Source organism: Rousettus aegyptiacus, unplaced genomic scaffold, assembly GCF_014176215.1.
Source record: "Rousettus aegyptiacus isolate mRouAeg1 unplaced genomic scaffold, mRouAeg1.p scaffold_m13_p_2, whole genome shotgun sequence".
NCBI classification, from domain to species: domain Eukaryota; kingdom Metazoa; phylum Chordata; class Mammalia; order Chiroptera; family Pteropodidae; genus Rousettus; species Rousettus aegyptiacus.
The window spans coordinates 154,559,918-154,580,909 of NW_023416295.1; the positions used below are offsets into that span (position 1 = coordinate 154,559,918).

Sequence of the window (20,992 nt, forward strand, 5' to 3'; positions counted from 1 at the left end):
CTAAAGCATAAAACAGGTCATCTCTGTGCTAAAGCCCAATCTCTTACCATTGCCTTAAAAAAGGTCTTGATATTCTGGGCCAAAAGCAAACAGCAGGAAATAAATCTTTTACTCATAATATCTGTGTAGAACGCAATATTGTCACTGAGGAAATTTGTAGAAGCTTCTGGCAGCTGCACCGTAGATAAAATTTTAACTTGTAAACATCGTATGGCTTACTGGTGGGATGACATCAGTTGAAGGATGTTTGCCTTTTGCTTCATTGTACTTTTTATAAAAAGAGTTATTAAATGTTTCCTATCTTTTCTCTAAACATAGCTCCATGACGATACTTTGGAGAATCTTGAAGACAAATAGTCTTTACTACTAAAAATTGCTATTGTTTCTCCTTTATTCCAGGTTATTATATTTAGCTGCCAGCTGCCAGCTGTGAAAGCCAAAAACAGGAGACAACTTCTACTGTGTTTTCTTTGCTCTTCTCCTTTTCCGGGTTTAGTGGAAAACCAGAGAAAATCCTTTTGATTGAAATTCCCATGATTTAAACTCTATGTCAAGAGTAAATAAAATAAAAAACACCAAAACTTGCCCTCCCCTTCCTTAAAGGACCTTATCCTTTAGAGGTCATCTTTTACAATGGACTTCCAGGTTAATTTAAATGATTTCCACTGCCTCAGTGAGTTAGATTTTATTTTACTTTACTTATTTAAGTGCTGTCTTTATTATAAAGGGAGAAAGATGAGACTCTCGTGTAACTCAGTTACTCCTTGTGAAAATTCAAAGATTAGATAAAATTATATTGAATTTAGAAAATATTTGATGACAATCTACTGTGTAGTAAATTGTTCCAGGGATGGTAAGTGGTAGAAGAATCAATTTTTGCTTCCTGTAGATGACAGGATATTTTCATATCCACTGCCTCTTGGAAATAAGCTAATCCACATTCAAGGAGGCTGCAGACCAAGGACACAGATTATCTACAGATTTATTTGAGGAGATTCATTCACTTTCAGATACTCTATCCAGATAGTTGCCGACATTTTACATATAAACTTTGTCTTCTCATTATTCTTGTAACATGAGCAGGAAAAGGGGTAATTTTTATCCGGACTATACACATAATGTTGATGCCTAGAATGATTGGTGATTTACTCCAGATAACAATAGTAAACTCTATGCATGGTATCATTTCAGCAATTTACATATTTTAATGATTTAAGCCTCAATGATAGATTGATTAATCTCTAGTTGAAAATTAAAAAAAATATATTTTGAAATACGTCCTCATCATTTTACAATGACAAAATTGAGGCACAGAGAGATACAGTTAAAAGTGATGAAAAGCTAATGTTGAGAGTCCGGACCATGAGTCTTTTGATTTGTGAGTGGTGGGGATGGTCAGTGAGAGGGAGGAAGGGAGCTTGCAGCTGTCTTTTACCGGAGACACACTGGTATTGGCAGCCTGATTATTCCTTCCACTTAAGTGAAGGAAGAGTGGTTCATTTCTCCAGTAGAATTCTGCAGGCCTAAGAAGGATATTGTCTTTCAGGCAGCGCAGAGAGCAGCCTGTCTTTCTTCCAGTTTGAAAATCCATATCCTTGTCCTCCCACACTACCAGTGTTATAACATAATGTCTGGAAACCTAGCGAATGCATAGAAAGAGCTGGCAGACAGCAAGTTTCAAAGGCCGCATTAATTTATTTATTAAGAAAAAAAAATCATTCAGCTAGAACTGCATCTTCCCCCCAGCCCCCGCCCAGTGACTTATAGATTTCTGTGTGGAGTTTATAATCTCTCTAGACAAAAAAAAAAAAAAAAAAAAAGATGACTCATGGAAATATTTTTTCTTCAGACTGTTCTCAACCCTTCAGGGTTTTGTACTCTGTAATTCTGAATTACTTGTATTGTATTCTCAGCAATTCAAATTCACTATTGAAGAATATTACCCAGTGCAAATCCAAAAATAAGTTTTGAGTCCCAGGTAGCTAGGTTTCTTGCCCCCACTTTGGTCTTCCGCATTTGCTCTTTGTCGTTTTGTGGCAGGCTTTCCAATGATCTATTCCAAATACTATTGCAATAGATCACTTTGAGCACGATTTCTTTCAAATAGAGGATTTTAACACATGCTTCTCACAGATAGAATATTTCCACATGGTGCAGTTAGCAAAAAAGAGGAACTTGTTTCTGAGGTATCCACAGAGCTTGTGAGTTGATTGGGGTCTCTGTGTTGACAACCTGAAGAGGCAAGTCAGTATGTCTGAGGTCAGGTATGGGGCTTACAGTGACATTCTCTTGGGTAACTAAATGAGGGTTTGTTTTACTTTGTTTTAACATGTAACCCGTAGTGGTTTTGTCCTCCTTCTTCAATAACAGCTGTTTTCTCTCACTAAAAACGTTAATATAATTTTAACAAACCACATATTTAAAAACACGCACACACACACATACGAACACACACACACCACAGACAGGCTTTTTTTTTAGAATCTTTTTCTTGACTTTTAATTCCTAAAATACTAAGGCACCTAATTCTTTTCATTAGTCTTCCTAGTTCTATCTAAAAAGTTTAATATGGAAATTGCTTAGTAATGACTATAACCTCTTTCCTTTAGCACTCTCCAGTCAGTAAATTATATATTTAAAAAAATGTACTTGATAATTAAATAATATTGTTCATTCAGACTTTCAGATTTTGATGTGGATGTTCTAGAGGATAATGGCAGTGGGTGTAAGCAGGAGGAAGGTTTAGAAGCCATGAAGCTTTTCTTAAATTATCTCAGTTTTGATTCCATTCAGAAGCCCATGAAATTATAATGCTGGCTATGTCTCTTGGAGGAAATCTAAGGTATAAAATAAAACGAACATTCGAATTCTCTCATGTTTCTATTTTTTCTTGTAACTGTATGATCTTTCCCTGAGACACTTACAGGTTGGGAGAAGGGGAGGAGCCATCTTCCCAAAGCCAAGGGTGGCTGAGTCCTTCCTGAGACAGCCCTACCCAGTAATCATAGCTTTTGATCATCCTCAGGCTGCCAGTGATAAAGTCCTGTAAAAAACAAGACCTGAATAATGAACTAAGGGAAAAAACAAAACGAAACAACAAACTACCATGAAATATAAACTGTGCCATTTTGCCTAGACAGAAATTAATAGGAATTTGGCAGCTGGAGGAAGAGAGAGAGAGAGAGAGAGAGAGAGAGAGAGAGAGAGAGAGAGAGAGAGAGAGAGAGAGAGAATTTAAAAGAAGAAATACATTTTATAGACTTTTTTCTTTTTTTATTTTTATTTTTGCTATTGCCATATGATCAATGCAATGTCAAGGACTATGGGAAAAATAGGCATCTTGTATTAAAATAGTTTTGACATTTAGTTTGGCAGATAGTGTCTGTCAAAAAAGGAGTACTGTGTGAAAGCTTCATTATCAGGAGAAGTAAAAATATCCTTGACATCGCAGACCATAGAGATCATTTTTTGTCAGTAGACATCAATACAAAAAATAGTTTAGAAGATTCCAGAAGCAACTTAACTGTAAGCATATTTTGTTAAGAGAAATATTAACTTTTGTCACCAAATTTGCACAGAAAAAATAGTGTAAACCCATAATTGTAATAAGTTACTTCAAGTTTCCTTGGTCTACTGCATATCTTTAACAAATTGTTCTCTCATTATTCTTGTGAAAATGAACTTCAACTAATTGTTGAATATAATAGGCATACATTTTTAATAAGGTTGGAAGTGTGTAACTCTGCATTCTGCTTCACGCATACTTATGAGAAGAATGATTTCAGAAAAACATCTTATTGTTCGCTTGTTAAAATGTTAGTAAACTAGGTTTAATGTTTAGCAAATGCTTATTTTCACAGACCTCTCCATTTCCTGACTTGTTTATACTTCTACTTTTCCTTGATAGTTGCCAAATTGTTATAGATTATTGTACATCTCTACAGCATTGGAAATAGTAAATTTAAAACATATATATAATTATAGTATGTGTATATCTTAGAGTAGATTAACATGTCACAAAGCGGCATTTCCCTTATCCTCTCCTCTTTTTGATTAACAAAGGCCAGAGAATTAATATATTCTCCTGATTTTTGAAAAAATCATTCTGTGTTTTGTTTCTCCAATTTAAAGGTAAACAAACTATACTAATTTCTATTTGGTCTCTTTTCAATCTTCATTATAACATATATGCTACTGTTACAGAATATTAAAGAATTCTATCTACTAAGGTCCTTTCTTTTAGTGGGTAACACAAATATTTTCAGAATGATATGAAACCGTAAAACAGCATTTACCATTTCTTCTTTGCTGTCTATTTGTAGAAGATTAGAGCCTCTCTTTAAACAATCCTGTTTACTGGTTTGCCAAATTTTCCAGGTTTCAGAGACATGGTAACAACTTTCTCCATTCTCAATCCAGTTGTCTGGACAAGGGTTGCAGTTATGGCCTTTGAATAAAACATTTTACTTTATTAAAGTTACTGTAAAAGTATTAGAAGCGCATGTTCTTAAAAGAAGCCCTTGTAGTATCCCCAGTAAAGCGGAATGTTCTAACCGAATGGCTTATATTTTGTAGTACTTACAAGTGTCAGCTTCTCTGAGGCTGACTACAGTAAGATTTATATAATCATTTCCAATGTCAATAGGTACCTAAGAATTAGTTTAAGATAAATTTAATTTGGGAATATCTTTTTCCAAATTATTCGTCTTCTATAATAATTGATCTGATTTTTCTGTTTTTATAAATCTTTCTTTAAATTTATACCTTTTATAGCCTTCATTTGTTTTCTTATTGTTTCATATCTTTTAATCTTACTGACCCTATCTAGTTGGAAAAGTACTGGATCATTAGGCAAACTGAGTCATAAGACCGTAATAAATAATATAATAAAGACTCAAATTGATGTTTAAATTCTGAGATTATGAAGTGCTGACTACAATTTTGCAAAGAATAAAATGGGTGCCACTGTTTCTTTTGAGGATTTGGTGCATACATTTGTATCTACACTGTGAAAGTTGTTTTTATATCAGTTACCTAAACTGAAAGAGTTTCGCATCAAGTTTTGGCAATATTCCATCTGGAGGTCATGGTTTCCCTTCCCTTGTGTGAAGTTCGACAGTGCTGTGTCCTGTTGAAATAGGTTTTCTTGCTGCTTTGCAATAGTAGACACCTGAAACACTTCAAATAACAATCATTTCTAATAAATTCCTGACAATGTATAACAAAGTCACCCTCCAACAGATTAAAGACAACTACCAATTATGGATTATTGTTGTGACTTTAATTTGCATTATTTTAAATTTTAGTTTAAAATTTACATTGTTCAAGAATCAAAAACTACAAAGAATACATAGCAGACATCCTCTTTGCCACCCCCGTGTCCTTATTCACCAAATTCCATGCCCCTAAAGCGGTCAGGCTTACCGATTTTATTTTTTCACTTTTCCAGAGATATTTTGAATTTTACAAGCAAATGATCACGAACAGTAACAATCTGTTTACATAATTTTGCAACTTTTATTTTATCGCTTAAAATATATTTTAGATGTAATTTTATATCAGTACATATAGCACTTTCTTGTTTTTCCACTACTACCATATAGAATTCTATTGTATGGGTGTATCATGATTTATTTTAGTCATCCTCCATTGACTTTTAGGCTATTTATAATCATTTGATATTACAGAAATAAATACTGTAATAAAGAACCTTAATCATATGTAATTCACACATGTGTAAGTATACTTTTCAGATAAGTTGCTAGGTTAAAAATTATATGCATTTAAATTGTATTAGATATTTTCAAATTACCCACTATATATGCTATTGAAAATGTCATCTTGATAACATTTGAATTTACATTTTTCTCTTTATATTTGATGTTGAAATTCTTTTCATATACATATAATTAAAAGTCAGTTGCATTTCCTTTTCTGTGAAGTGTATAACTATGCCCTTTGTCATTTTTTCAATGGGTTTCTAGTCTTTTCCTTATTGTTTTATATGACATCCTCACTGTGTTGTAAGAGTTAATTTGAGCAAGCTTGGAATCAGCCTGAGCAGTGTTTTCAAAGTTCCTATAGGACACTGACCTCTGGACAAGAATTTGCCATATTGATTAATAGCGTAGCTTTGTAATCATCAGTCTGAGGATATTTGGGCCAGATTATAACTTGTCAGCACTATATATTGATGGCATATGATTCATAATTTCCCTGATTATAAAAAGTCCCTGAGAAGTCTGCTATTGAAGCTGGTTACCTTGCAGGAATATGCCTGTATAATCAGTAAGATATAAAAATTCCCAGCAGGACTCTATTTTGGGCTCCCTGGTACCAAGGTGTTCTGTGTACAAATCAGTGGTTCTTGATCCGAGAAACTGAAAGGACACTTAGAGGGGAAGGAAAAGCTCCCTGCCTGCCTGCATCTGGCCTCTCCAAAACTCTTTTTGTAATACATATTGGTACCTAAACACTGTTATTCAATTATATCCTCTTCTAGCACTAAACTAAATTTGTAAGCATTGTCATTTTGGGACTCACTGTCCTGAGTCTTCTTTCGCAACTAATCTTGTTTAACTGACTTTGTTAGTACCCTTATATTTTGGTAAAGTAAGCTTTTTGTATGATTTGAACTACAACTACATTTGCCTCATTTGTCTTTTGACTTTGCTTGTGATAGTTTGCCCCACATTGATTAGTTTTTGTAACTTTTAGTAAAAGTTTTACACCTGAAATAAAACTTCTATAAGTATATTGCACACTTAGATTTTGATATAGATGAAATTTAATTTGTTGTAAATTATAAGGTGCGGCTTCAACATTTTCCCCCAGATGGCTACATGGTTGTCTCATATTATTAATTGAATCTCTCTTCTCTATGCTATTTATTTTCCATCTTTAACTTACTGTAAATTTCCAATGAAATACTTGGTTATACAGTATTTTGATTATATTCAATTCACCTTATCTTTTCACATGTCAGCACCACATAGCATTAGTTATTCTAGGTCTGTAATTTATTTCAATATCTGAAAAGACAAATTTTTCTATTTTGACATTACTTTTATATTAGTTTTTGGTTGTTCTTATAATTCTGGCTAGTTTATTAAAACAGTTCTTATTTTAAAATTTATATTATGGAGTATCTACCTATTTCTATTTATATATTTTTCTTAACATGGATATTAATTATGTTATTCTGTTTGATTTTATAGAATTTCTGGAAACTGTAGCTTAAATTTTTAATCAATTTTGGAAAATACTTATCCAATACATTTTATTACTTTTACCCAACCCTCTCTGTCTTCTGTTTTTGGATTTACTATTGTACAAACGCTAGTTAGCTCTGCTTCAAAAGGAGACTTGGATACAATTTGGCTGTGCTCCTAATAGAGAATATTGTCATAAAGGGGAAGTTTGTGTATAAAAAGCAATTGATTTCTGCACTTTGTTTGTCTCCCCATTAACTGGTCAAGTCAGTATTCATAATAAAATATTTTAATTGCATCTGCATATTCTGATCTGTTTTAGTTATCAACATTGCTACTGACAAGGAAATGCTAAAAATCAAGAGCCACAGACTAGAGACAGCAGATATTTACACCCTATCCATCTGTGTAGCTAGGACAAGCAAACTGGGCTGCCAGTAGCTTATTTTCTTTCTTAGCAAGAGCCTGGATCTAAGCAGAGTGGGATGCAGGACAGTAGTGTTATTTACTTTATCCCATTAGACAATGAAAAATAATAATATTCCTTTTAGGAATTTGAATTCTTATTCTAAAATTTCTGATTTTAGAATTATTAATGATTTTTTTCACACTAACTATACTTTTGGGGTTACTATTGCTTTGTTTATTACTACTAAAAAGCTTGTACTACATAAAACTGTAAAGAAACTGGAGAAAGGGAAATGAGACTTCTCTTTAGTTTACCCATAAGTGGGAAGCAGCGTGCTGTATCTTTATTAGTTGGGTTGTAATCAATTTATAAGAAATGAAAAATAAAGATTCAACAATATAATTACCTGGGAAAATATGACAAAATGTTTTTAAGAAGAAAAAGAAAGAAAATGAAAGTATTTGTTACATTATGTGTGATACCTAATTGATAAGTTAGGAAAATAAAAAAAAGAATAGTAAAACAAAAAAATCTGATATTTTAGAAAATATTTTGCACTATAGAGTTTTTTTTTTAAAACAGCAAGTCAATTAATATAAGTGATATAGTAGAAAAAAAGCATAAACTACAAAATAATAACAAGGAAGCAAAGAAATCACTTCTACTTTCATTTACACTTACCACTCTTTCTCCTCACCTTCTTCACCCTTCTCTTTCTTGCTTCGTGGTCTTCCATAGTGTTTATGTATCATTATGGATTTAAATGGTCTCTTAATGATAGATATTTGAGTTTTGCCAGATCTCACCCCTCTTCCATTGCTACACACTCAGATTTATTTACAGGCAAATTTTTCAAAAGCGAGATTTCCAGGTCAAATTTAATTAATACCGTTTAAGATAATGCAGTTTGTTAAGAACATGATTGTCTTGGTTTGTCTAAACAGACTCCATGAACTACTCCAGGAAAAAGACAAAATTAAGTATCCACTGGCCAGCAAGTTGTTTTTAAGAACATGGAAAATGTAGAGTATGCTTTTATGAACATCCTTAATATGTACTATATGCTTTTTGGTTATATAATAATTGGTGATTGGAGACTATAAATTTATTTTTATATAAAAAAACAAGTTCTACATCCCACTCACTTGAAAATATTGCTTCAAAATGTATCTTCAGTTAATCTTGTTTTTAATTGAAAGTGTTCTTTGTAGTTTCTTTTATTTTCTTACCCCAAGTAGTTTATAAAATAACATTGAAATTTGTTATGTAGATTTGGTACTTAAACCATATCTTTTGATATTTGCAATGTCAGTTAAATATGGATTCTTGTAGTTAAAATGGAATTTGGCAATATTCCATTAAAAGTTCCCAGTTTTTACAGAAGAAACTAGATTATTATTTGTTAATTGACTGATCTGTTAGTTTTCTTTCTACTCTGCAAATCTCCTTTCAGTATATTTGTATTGTAAACAGATATTTAAATGTGTATTTCTTTAAAAAATGGACTAGCATTTGATTTAAATAGTTTTAAATAGTTTTTGAGCTCCTAGTAATAATTAAAATATTCTTCTCAGAACTACCAGGAAAATGAATTCATAACTAGCAGCAAAAAGATCAAGTATCTTATACTTTATGGAAGCAAATCTGAACCTTTCTCTTCCTCATTTCAGAACTCATAATTCTCCCTCACCTCTTAATGCCTCCTAGATGGACACAGGATTTGCCAAAATATACAAGAAAGAAAAATTATCTAGACAATGACCTTCATCTCTATCTAAGCACTTTTCTTAGTACTAGCATGAGTCATAATAAAGGTTCTTAGTCTTTTTTTCTGGAACTGGAAGTTCTGTAATTATTATGTCTTATAAAAAATTCACTTGCTAGAGAGAGAAACATGTCTCAAATTTGGACTAAAGGGAATAAAAAATGTGATTAAATATGACCCAAATAAGTTCTCAGGCTTGCATTAAACATTAAATTGTACCTTGCCTAAAATAAAGTGAAAACTCATTAAAATAATGAGTTAAGTCAAGTTTATAATAAATACATATTAGAAAAGGTAAAGCATATACTGATTGCATGCTTTGGCATGCTAACATGATTCACAAGCTTATCATAAGTAATTATTTGCATTATTTTCCCCAAAGATATCTATGACATTAGATTTGAGTTAAACACCATTCATTTGAACATTAAAAGTTATCAATAGCATCAAGTATTTAGAGAGTTATATTAAATAAAAGTCCCATAACTTAAATTAAGATGCTAATATTTTATATCATTTATGTGCATTTAGATGTTTCTATTGATTTATTTACTCACTTTTAAATTATGATATTTTATTTATTATGATATACATAAAATTATATATACAGCTATATGCACTATATGATACACATAGATAAATTATTTTGAAGATATCTTTTTGTACTTACACTTGATGCCCAAGAAAATGGAAGTCGTTAATGAACCCACACAGAAGATACATAAAATCACCATCACAAGACACCATGTTCCTAAATAAGGAATAGGGACAACGAAATTGAGTTAGAAAAAGGCCAGGATAAGACTAGATGGAGTAAAAGAAAGAATCAACTTAAGGCATTCTAACTAATCACTGAGGTTTTGTAACAATAACAGGAAGAAGAGAACTCAAACTCTGAAATACAAGTTATAACGGATTACATTTGATTAGCAAAAATGTCAAAATAAACAGATTTAATAACACTCCTCTCTTATCCTCATATGATGCCACAACCTTACTAAACTAGTTATATGTATTCTCTTCTAATGTATTTTAGAGATTATAGCAAACCAGATAGCAAATTTTAATTTTTGTAAGTAAAAACGTTGATTGCATTTTCTTCATGTCTTTTCGGTATCACTTGACCATGACTGATTCAAAGATATTTCATTTTAAACATATAATTTTGTAACTATTTTGGAAGTAAATATAAAGAATGTTTGACTTATTTTATTCCTAATATTAATCAGAGAAAAAGATAAAATTTACTTTAGGACAGTACGATAACCTGAATAACACCCCAGCTCAAGATGCCCATGTGCTAATCCCTGGAACCTGTAAATGTTACCATTATGTGGCAAGAGAGACTTTAAAGATGTAATTAAGTTAATGATCTTGGGAGGGGGATAGTAGCCTGTTTTATCTGGACCCTCATAAAGGAGAGACAGGAGATCAGAGGGACATAGTGCAGTAAGATGATGAACATGCAGACATTATGCTGCTGGCTTTGAAGGTGGAAGAAGGAGCTAGGGGCCATGGAAAACAAGGATGCAGTTCTAGAAACTGGAAAAAACAAAGGAATGGATTCTCCCCTGGAGTCTCTGGAGGGAATGCAGCCCTGCGAATGCCTTGGTCTCAGCCCAGTGAGACCCATTTGGGCCGCTGATCTCTAGAATTATAAGATAATAAATTTGTGTTATACTAAGGCTGTAAGTCTGTGGTAATTTGTTACCTCAACAATAGGAAACTAATGCAAATATTAAATAATAAAGACAGAACTTATTACTATAGCAGACAGCTTCAGGCTTATAAAATTTTGCCAGTTTTCCAACCTATGTTTTCCTTTTTTTTTTTTTTAATATTTAGCAGATAACTTGCAAAGGAGTGTTTTATGCAGAAACTGAAATAATAAAAGAAATGTATTTTTTACTTATTTTGCAAATCTGGGAATTCTTTGTGGGCAGAGAGAGAGAGAGAGAGAGAGAAAGTACTATATATTCTTCGAGTCTGTTGCTCTTTTCTTTTTCACCTTTACTTATCCCTTTTACACTTCATTTTGTATTTTTCTAATGTTAGTGTGTCAGGTACATTATCATACCTGTAAGTGGATTACCTCATTAGAAAAATCACCAGGGTTCATTAGATAACAGAAAGAAAATATAAACTGCAAAGTATTCAACTAAATAATTAGAACTGGTTACCTGAATATTTAGTGGAAGATAGATGTTTCTGGTAAAGGTTTGGTGGCGGAGTATCCCATTGAAGGGATGTGTATACTTCTTCCTCCTGCATATCTGAGATACTTTGATAGGTCAGACAGTCCACACGAACAGCTGGGAATAAGAACTCCTTTTGTAGTGAGGAGCAGGTTGGTGAAAGAACCGAAATTGGCTACCTTTTCACACCAGTGAGAAAATATGTTAAGTTTAAGGAATAGAATAAACACACATTCATCTAGAAAGTAGAAGTTTATGAATTTTAAGCCAAAGCACAACTTGTTAAAGAAGGAAATGAGAAAGGAACCAAATTCAAAATGGCCAATAATAATGGAACATGTTATTGCTCTGGTTTCTAAAATGTAGTAAATATTGAAGAAGGTGAATGCACTGGACTACTATTAAAATAGAAAGAAAAGAAGTGCAAAGACTGCACTTATATTTGGTATTGGACATGAAACATGGGGATCACTGGGTAGCAAAAATACGAAGATAGCTCCTGTTGGGCAAACCAGGATGTAGGGAGTTGTAGATCACTGTGTATCTTTAAACAAAAGAGCTAAAAAGGGATTGCATCTCTAAAATAAATTTACACACTGTAGTAATTAGGCTAATGCAGTTGCTGTGACAAGTAAACTTCAAAATATTAGTCATTTAACACAATAAAATTCTTTCTTGCTCACATAATATTTTGTCTTCAGTAATCCCAGTTAGTTCCTCCAAATGGGCTGTGGGCTCCATCTCTATTTAGAGGCATTAAAGTCCTCTACTTCAAGCCATTGGAAAGGGTAAGAAAAGGCGGTAAATCCATACCTGCTTCTTGAAAGCCATAACTCCTATCACATGTATCGTGTATCACATCCATATCCACTGATGTAACGCCCTTGTTTGGACCTAGAGTTGAGCCTGATAAACATAATTTTTGTTTGACTAGCAAACATTCTATAACAACTTAACTCTAGAACAGAAGCATGAATTATTTAGTGGATAGATGGCCACGTTGGCCACATCCTATGACAATTGCACTGGTATTGAGAAATCTGATCTTTTAATTATCATTGGCCATTTGTCCTTATGGCCAAAGGTCATATCTCAGTAATTTGCAGTCTGCAAACCCCAACAATCTGCAAAATTGCAATGTTCTTTTTTATTTCAGCGTCTCACTGGATCAATCGCTGATCTCTGTAATAGAAGAAAATAAATGGCATTCAAGGGTAATATAAGGGCATTTAATAAAGATCCTGTTTATAAAGTTTGGAGAAAGCTTAAGGGAAGCAAAAGAGTGGGGGAAGATGCATAGGGGAAGCTGTTATTACCTGTAGGCCTGAAGCATTAAGGGAAGGGTGTTTACTAGAACTTTGTAATCTGTCTGACAGGCACTCTGGCCTAAGAGAACATGCAGCTTTTGCCAAATCATAAAATGGTAGGGAGAGAGTCAGAGGAATAAACACCTTGACTGTTCTCTCCTTTCATCCTCTATCACTGCTAGCACCCCCCAATAGTTGAATTCACTGGAAGCCAGAGGCCGTGTTTGCCCAGATAATGCTGTTCATTTGAGTTCTGTCTCCCAATGCACAGAGTGGGGCTAAGAGAATTTCAAGAAGTGAATGACGAATATCCAGAAAATGTGTCAAATATTTTATATGACTTTCGTATGACCTGAGATTCTGATCTGAAAAATAACATGACTTACTCAATGGAATTATTTCTATCTTGAGGAGAAGAAGAGGAAGAAACCATAAGCATATCAAATGTGCATTTAGATTGTCAGGAGCACAGGTACGGAAGTCTACTGTGTTGCCATTAATTTCCAGAATCTCTCTCAAATTTTATCAGCACTAAACATCAGGCTCAGAAAGATCTACTTTTCCTAAATACAGTATATTCTCTAATAAATTTCTTTGGGGAAGCATTGGGCATTCCCAGTAAAAATTAATATGTTACTTATATTACATTTGATGTTTTTAATCATACTACCTATTATTAAAGATGACTTGTATCAAAATCAACTAAGGATCCTTATTAAAAACACAGGACTCTGTGTCTCCTTAGCCCTCAACTGAGTACCACAACTATTTGTATTTAAACATCTAGTCTTTTAACAAACACTTCAGCTGAGATGTTTGAGAATCATGTTCATAAAATTTATTACCACTAATTTAAGAAAAATGAGACCTTCAGGGAAGCTGCGGGAAAGATATGCAATTTTTGCCTGTTATCCTGTTAAAGGGTGCCTCTCCACATATCTATAAATACTTCATGAGTTACTCAGCAAAAACCAAGCATAGAGCTGTCAGGAAAAGAACTAGATAAAATATTTTTATTTGCTGTTCTGTCTACTAGCCTTTAGGCCTTGTTAAGAAACATTTACTCATTTTCAAAACCCATCAGTTTTTTGCAAACTTTACTGGCTTTTCTTTTCCCCCATGGGAAATTACTGCTGTTGAGTCTGACAAGAGGTAGACTTGAAATTGAAATTATATTTGTATAGTATTTTACTGATGGTACCACTTTCCTTAAAACTATCTCACACAATGGGAAGCTAGAAACTGTGCTTGGTGTTGGGCAAAGAATAACAAATAGGAAATTCATGATTTTTGCCTTCATGGAGTTTCTGATATAGTTAATATTCTGAAGATTTATTTTAGGTTGTAGAGCTATAACGTATACAAGATGGGTGTTATCTTATTTTTACTATGAGATAGTGGAAGTTAAAGTGGCTACTTGACTGGTCCATATTTGTACTTTAGTTAAGTGAGCACACCATCTAAATTATTCTACTGATTTCAAGTTTAGTATTCTTTCTACTATCTTATGCTATCTTTCAAACTTACATATTTTATATAGTTTCCAAACTTAAATATTTTGCACAGCTTAAGTCAATTAAGCCCTAACCTTTCTCGTTCCAATTTAAAATGTATATGTTTATGTTTGAAGATACAGTGAGTCAAACTATGTTGAGATAATTAGGAATGGAAAACAAGAAGAAAATCAATGGAAACAGAATAACTGGGAAACAAATGATCAATTTACAGACTGGCTTCTGTATGTATCAAAAAGGGATTAAGTGGTCTTGGTAGAAAAGATAATGTAAAGATGACTCCAAGAGGAATAAATGAAAAAAAAAAGCAATTTTATGGCTAGCGATTCCTTTATCCAGATCTTTTATTGTATAGCTGAATACTCATCTGTGACTTCTTACCCATCTCTTTGCTTTAAAGCAGTTCATCTACCTTCACCATGCCTGCCTTTCTCTCACACATTAAATAATATTTGTTCTTACAGGAGGTAGGATAAATTTTCCCATTATGAAAATAAGCACAATTCATATTTTCTCTTCCATTTCCAGAAAGCGCAAACCTGTGAATGAGAAAGGTAGAATGAGTTCCTTTGAAAGCTAAAAAAACAATCAACGTTAAAACTCCATGTATAGTATTTTGTTGCATAAGGTAGAGACAAAAATTATTGGGGGGAAAAGTTAAAAACAACATTCAGATCATCAAGGAACTTCCAGTCTGCCAGGGAGTATAAAGTATGTGCGTTTGAATAGCTCAGTAGTAATTCAATGTGACATAAGAGTAAGCAGCAAGTAAACGGAGGTTACAGTCATAATCCAGAGGAAGAGATGGATAGGGATCTGAAATGATGGGAGAGACTCTATCTTTTCATCTTTTCATAGAAGATAATATGTTTGTTCTGCCTTGAAGGAAGGGTAGTATTTAAATAGCAGGGGTGGGGAGACAGGAGAACCCTGTAGGAAAAGTAGCTTCACAGGCTGGAAATGAGCTCAAGGAAAAGTAAGATGATTAAATATTTTTGAAATGAAGATTTATGTTATAGGGTAGCAGATATAAGGTAGTACACTGTATTGTAGTTGCCTGTTAATATGTTTATATTCTCTGCTACACCTCTTATGACCAAAGGAAAAAGAAATGTATACTTACTAACACATTCACCAAATATCTGTGGGATACCTATTATGTGCCTGGATTGCCTGTAGAAGGATGGAGCTTTATAACATGAACATTAGAACTACCTTGTGAATGATATTGTGCCTGATTCTCGGAGACCCTTAAGGGTAAGAGTATGCAAAATGCTACTGAAAAGTCGAAAGAAGCTACAAAGTAGCAACTTTCAACCATAAAATAATGATAATTTGTTCTAAAAATATGTGAAGAGAATCAGATTAAGCTAAAAAAAAAAAAAACCCCAACAAATATATAAAATGTTACAAAAGTGAGGATAGAAATGAATGAGAAAAAGTATTGAGAATAGAGGTGGGTTGTGACTTAGATAAAGAGCAAAAGAATGGGATAGTAGGGAAAGTAGAATTGTCTTATTACTGGTGCTCTCTCATTAGGATGAACATTCACTTATATAACCCACAGTAGGGTATAGAGCTGCCTCTCAACTATTTACTAACTTGCATTCAAGAGAATAGAGCATCTCAAGAATAAAAACTGCTAGTTGTGTCTTGTATTCTGAGTGTCCAGTGACTTACATGTCTCGGGGGGGAACTGAGCCATCTTCCCATGTCCAGCTCTCATTAGAGTTCTGGCGGGACAATCCAACCCAACGAATTAATCCAGTCCTGGATTTGATATATTCCTATTGCAAATGCAAATAAATATAATGGTCAGAATGCTCCCACAGTTCTTTAAAAACATAAAAACAAAGCTTCATTATCAGATCCAGGACCAAAACAACAAGTTAGATTGTGTGTCTATATTAACAGTAATCAATTATATTTGCTATTTAGACTATACCAAGTTCACTTGTTTTAGAATTTAAAATATTCATAAAACACAGGAACTAAATTATACACAAAATAGCTATTTTAATCTCCATATGTGTTTATTTTCCACCAATTGAAGATTAAAGTACCAAATATGGCTCTTAAATGAGATAAATGGTAAATGACTAGAGAAGAAAAATAAAAAGAAATACATTGTTGGTGAAACTTTCTATTTCCTAGATTTAACCTCTATTAGCTTTGGTTCATTATTTAGTTTGCCTACAAAATCTTGCATTATAAGTATTAATTTATTATGGTTGGTTGGATGAAAGAAAATTATAGGATGTCTTTTTCAAAGGGATTTACAAATAACATACATCTACTTTTCACGATTTACCATTTTCTACTTAGGAATTTTCATGTGTTTTATTAACTGCATAGATTTAGGCCTGAAATAGTTCCAATACTTATATGTTGAATTAATAGATGAATTAACCAGTCAATCAATCAATCTATGGGTAACAAAATTAAATGGAGGTCAAATGTTCATATACTCTCATACCTCCCAGAAAAACAGATAGATGAGAGTACATTCTTAGCAAATAAGAAATAACTAGAGCTTCTAGACAGATATGTGAGACACAGAATGGCATTTCATAAAGAGAAAGTCACTTAAGACTGCTTATTTCTTAAAGTTTTAGCCACTAGTTACCTTTCGGTGAATTCTTGTTCTTTTCTTTAAAATACAGCCACATTACATACTTCATGATAGGAAGTAATATTCTACCTGAAATTTTGCCTGAAATATAACTTTATTTCTCAAAAATTACATTACTTCCTCTTTTAGTTATAAATATCCAGCCTGGCATCAGCTTAAAATAATAAAGATTCAAGAGGTATTTATATGTCTCCAATTAATCTATTTGTATTGGAATTGAGATTTTAGGGCACATACTTATTTTGTCTGATTAGAAAGAAAAGTTTATTTATCTAAATATATTCTCTATGAATCTTACCCTACAAAAATAGTAAGTGGATGGTACAGCAAGTTAAAATAAGAGGGCACAAAATGATCATGAATGCCACTAGGCTGATCTCCTCACGTCTAATACACTACTATATATTCAGCTCTCAAGAAATTATAAGTCAATTTTGCTGATCAACCCTATCAATTGTGTAGAATATGACTGGCTTGAATATTTAAGTTCTGTTGAATTTCTATCTGTACACAGCCCCAATTCTGATCTTCTATTCCCATTTGTATGGTTTTATTATAATGTACAAAAATGTCAATGATTACTATACTAGAAATTATAGAATAAATACCATAAAGAATTTTTGCCTTTAAGAAAAATATGTTTTGATAAACCTGTTACTGAGTAGAAGGGAAATTTCAAGGCTTGCTTCCTGGCCAGCTCCCAGGATTCATGAAAAGAAAAGTTACATTAAATAATAGAGTGTGAATGTGGATATATTTTGTTTGAAATTATAGCCTTTGATAGAGGCTGTCAAAGCAGGAAGTGTGGAAGAGGAGACATGTTTAACAGAAAATTTAACTTAAACCCTGTGTGTTTTGCAAATGAAATTGCTCCCCAAACTGTTTGAGAGAGCCTATGAAAAAATGGAGTTTGCATTATGGTTTGTTCACTTGTCTATAATTTAGCAGAAACTGAGAAGTGTATAATTTTGGGATAACACTGTTATTTATATTTTACAATCATATTGAGTTTCTTTATACTTTCAGATTCTTTATGAATTAGCAGATAGAGTTAAAGAAGCTAAAATAGGTTAAATGACTTGTTTTAGAGATAAGACCAGAACTCAAAATCTCAGTGGTCTTATTTAACCACTTTCTACTCTCAAATGTTATAATTTTTACTGAGCTGCATAAGGTTTTCAGATTAGCACAAATGAGGAGGAATGAGAAAAAAAAATTTAAGTCAAATATTTCACTTAAGATTTTTCTCATTATTTCAAAATGTTTGACATAGGAATCTCCTTACCAGAATGTTCTGGCTGGTGATCTTCAGTAGAGTAGCATTTATGTTAGTACAGTACTGCTTACTCTCTTCCCAAGTTAAGTTGTGCCTGAAGAATCCATAGCAACTATCTCCATAATATCTCCAATTGGTATCACATGGGCTGCACTTATGGTCTTAAGGAGAAATCAAGCATAGGAATTCTTTTTGTTTAGGAATTATTTTTTTCCCATAGATTCAGTGTTTCCTATAGTTCTCAAGATTTCCCACAGCTAATATCGCAGAAATACATCCAGGGTGGGGGAAATGAAAAGTTTACCAAGCCATACTTACTAAAGTTATCCTTTTGTTCTGAATGTTTTATTAAATCTTGACAGAGCTGGTAGGCTAATTGTTGCAGAGTTTCTGAGATATTTTTATTCTTGACTTGTAGGTAGTTTTGCTGTACGACAACTACATGTAAAAATTAGTTAACAATCTATAATCAAGATAATTAGGGTAATGTAAAGACCTTTCAATAAACTTTAATTTCTCTAGAATTACTGAGGTTTATCCAAAAGAATACATGAACTATTTGAAGGAGACAGTCACAAATAAGGAAATTCCAATTGCCTGCCCAAAGCAGTTGTTTTGGTTTCCTAAAACATTTCTAAGTAGATTTCATTAAACAATGACTTCTGTTATTTTGTTTTTCATGTAATACCAAAATATCCATTTTTCGAAAGCTAAATATTGATTTCTTCATGCTGAAAGTATTGTGATATTCAGGTAAATAAAAAGTAATGAATGAAAGATTATAAAATATCTTATAAAAATGAACTACACAGATGAAAAGGTGACATTGGGGGGCTTTTAGATTTATAGAAAGAAAAAATATTTACAAATTAGGTGGGATACGATTTATCTCTTAGCGGAAGTAAATACATTCATTAAAAAAGCAGGAAGAAGGATATCTTAAGAAGAGGGAATAGAATGAGCAAAATCTTAGGCAGAGGGACATAGGATTAATTTTCAAAACAGAAAACTCCATTTTGGCTGGGTCTTAAGATATGAGAGATAGGGAGGAAAAAAAGTGTGGATATTTCAAAAAATAGTGTGGATGTGTGCTGAAGAATAACTTAAAGACTCGTTTTAAATTCTTGAAAATAATTTTTAATTAATAAAAAATATAAAATATTTTAATCAGAAGAAAAATATCAGAGTTCTTTATTAAAAATTATCTTGGAAGTTGTGTATAGGATGATTAGAAGAGTAACAAAAATAGTGACAATTAAGCTTAGTGGCATGCACCAAGACTCTTAGGTATAATCTTCCTCACATGAAATGAGTCAGTACTTACACGTAATCCCCAGAGCCACCAACCCAACAACCAGCCCGATGCACAAGATCAGCAGAACCAAAGTCATCACACGCCACAAAGATGAGGAAGCAGAGTTGTCTGTGGGCATACAATAAAGATGTCAGGTGGCAGGCAACATGGCATAGTTATGAGGCATCATCATTCTTGGCCCTTCTATCTCAGGATTTTTTAAGTGAAACAAATAGTATCATTGGCAGATCTTGCCAGTGTTCCCTTGGTGATTATCAACAATAATCACAACCCATTCCCATTCCACACATCCACCCCTATCTTAAGTGTACTTCTCTCTGAGTCTAAATATAACTAGTTATTTAGATCTTGTGTGTTTGTTTTGTTTTGTGGCCACCCCTATAAATAATTGCTTTAATGAGCAGGACCTGGAGAATCACACCCATTTGGTAATATATTTAAAAAATGGGGTTTTCAAACATTCTTTCCTCTTACAGCCTTGCTTTTTATTCCCTTTAGCATTAAATTCTATAAGTCTAAAGTAATATTCCCTGTTTGTATCTAAATAAATTTATCTGACCCTATGTAGATACTACTCAAATGCTATAGAAAAAGTTTATTCCGGAAAATAAAAGAAAACTATACGTATCATCACTAAAAACAAAACAAAACAAAAAAAGGAAACTAATGTTGACCCACTTTAATAATTTTCAAATTGCAGACTCTGGCCATCTTACCTGAGGTGAGATCTGGCTTTCGAGTTTTAATATTTAAGATGACATATCCATCTTCATCCTGCATGGCTTTCTTTGCACTGCAAGTGAGCTCAGGGTTCAATGACTTTGCAAAATGTAGCGTCCACTTTTATGATTTCATTTTCTGTCAGTCTGTGATACTCCTCTCTCTGGTAAGGTGGAGCCATGAGTTGGGGTATATGTTTTTTGAGGGTGTGTATGTGTGTGCGTGTGTGTGTGTTTTTCCAGGAAGCCCTTTTATAGCTGCTCAGAGATACACAAACCTTAAATATAAAAACACAAAAATAATAACTTGTGGTAAAGAACTAGATACGACATTTGTTTCCTTTTTCCTTATCTTCAACTCTGAACGAAGGACTATTTCATCCTGTGTATCCTTTCAGAGAACGAAGGTTCATGCTTCATCTTAATACTAGTAGAGTCTAAATCATATTGTTTAAATGAACTGATTCTGTTGAAAATTCAGTGGTAAAACACTAACAAATATAGTCTATCCCATTATGAGGAGAAATTCTAACATAATTTGATCTAACATGGGCTAAACTAGATGTTTCATGGTCTTATGTTAGAAGGCACCATTCCTAACTATGACCTAGAATTCAACCAAATGCTTGCATTTTTCATAAATCAAATT

General features: G+C 33.0%; 2 protein-coding genes across 3 annotated transcripts; both read right to left on the reverse strand.

Moving 5' to 3' along the window:
• Nucleotides 1-1,222: 1,222 nt before the first annotated feature.
• CLEC9A (C-type lectin domain containing 9A) lies at nucleotides 1,223-12,492 on the reverse strand. The gene is made up of 7 exons (XM_016128883.2): nucleotides 12,394-12,492; nucleotides 11,566-11,697; nucleotides 10,056-10,136; nucleotides 5,035-5,178; nucleotides 4,296-4,447; nucleotides 2,925-3,043; nucleotides 1,223-2,232 (listed from the first exon to the last, which is right to left on the reverse strand). Exons 1-7 carry the CDS (start codon nucleotides 12,443-12,445, stop codon nucleotides 2,100-2,102), a joined length of 813 nt encoding a protein of 270 aa, XP_015984369.1. The 5' UTR covers nucleotides 12,446-12,492; the 3' UTR covers nucleotides 1,223-2,099.
• Nucleotides 12,493-12,657: 165 nt separating this feature from the next.
• On the reverse strand, nucleotides 12,658-20,561 carry CLEC1B (C-type lectin domain family 1 member B). Of its 2 annotated transcripts, XM_016128886.2 has the most exons (7): nucleotides 20,341-20,561; nucleotides 19,634-19,732; nucleotides 18,628-18,747; nucleotides 18,319-18,470; nucleotides 16,082-16,188; nucleotides 14,783-14,940; nucleotides 12,658-12,762 (listed from the first exon to the last, which is right to left on the reverse strand). In XM_016128886.2, exons 1-6 carry the CDS (start codon nucleotides 20,402-20,404, stop codon nucleotides 14,796-14,798), a joined length of 687 nt encoding a protein of 228 aa, XP_015984372.2. In that variant the 5' UTR covers nucleotides 20,405-20,561; the 3' UTR covers nucleotides 12,658-12,762; nucleotides 14,783-14,795. The 2 variants fall into 2 exon arrangements, with proteins under 2 accessions (XP_015984372.2, XP_015984371.2); XM_016128885.2 differs by lacking the exon at nucleotides 12,658-12,762 and having other exon boundaries at nucleotides 14,776-14,940.
• Nucleotides 20,562-20,992: the final 431 nt, after the last annotated feature.

Coding starts and splice junctions, on each gene's coding strand:
- CLEC9A (XM_016128883.2), bottom strand. CDS start 12,445: ATGGATGTGATACACGATACATGTGATAGGAGTTATGGCTTTCAAGAA. Junction 4,448..5,034: donor GCGAAACTCTTTCAGTTTAG/GTAACTGATATA, acceptor TTTTATTCAAAG/GCCATAACTGCAACCCTTGT. Junction 2,233..2,924: donor TCCTCCCCTTCTCCCAACCT/GTAAGTGTCTCA, acceptor TTGCCTCTTCAG/GTTGTCAACACAGAGACCCC.
- CLEC1B (XM_016128886.2), bottom strand. CDS start 20,404: ATGCAGGATGAAGATGGATATGTCATCTTAAATATTAAAACTCGAAAG. Junction 16,189..18,318: donor TCACCAGCCAGAACATTCTG/GTAAGGAGATTC, acceptor CATTTGCAATAG/GAATATATCAAATCCAGGAC. Junction 14,941..16,081: donor TCAGTTCCCCCCCGAGACAT/GTAAGTCACTGG, acceptor TCTCATTCACAG/GTTTGCGCTTTCTGGAAATG.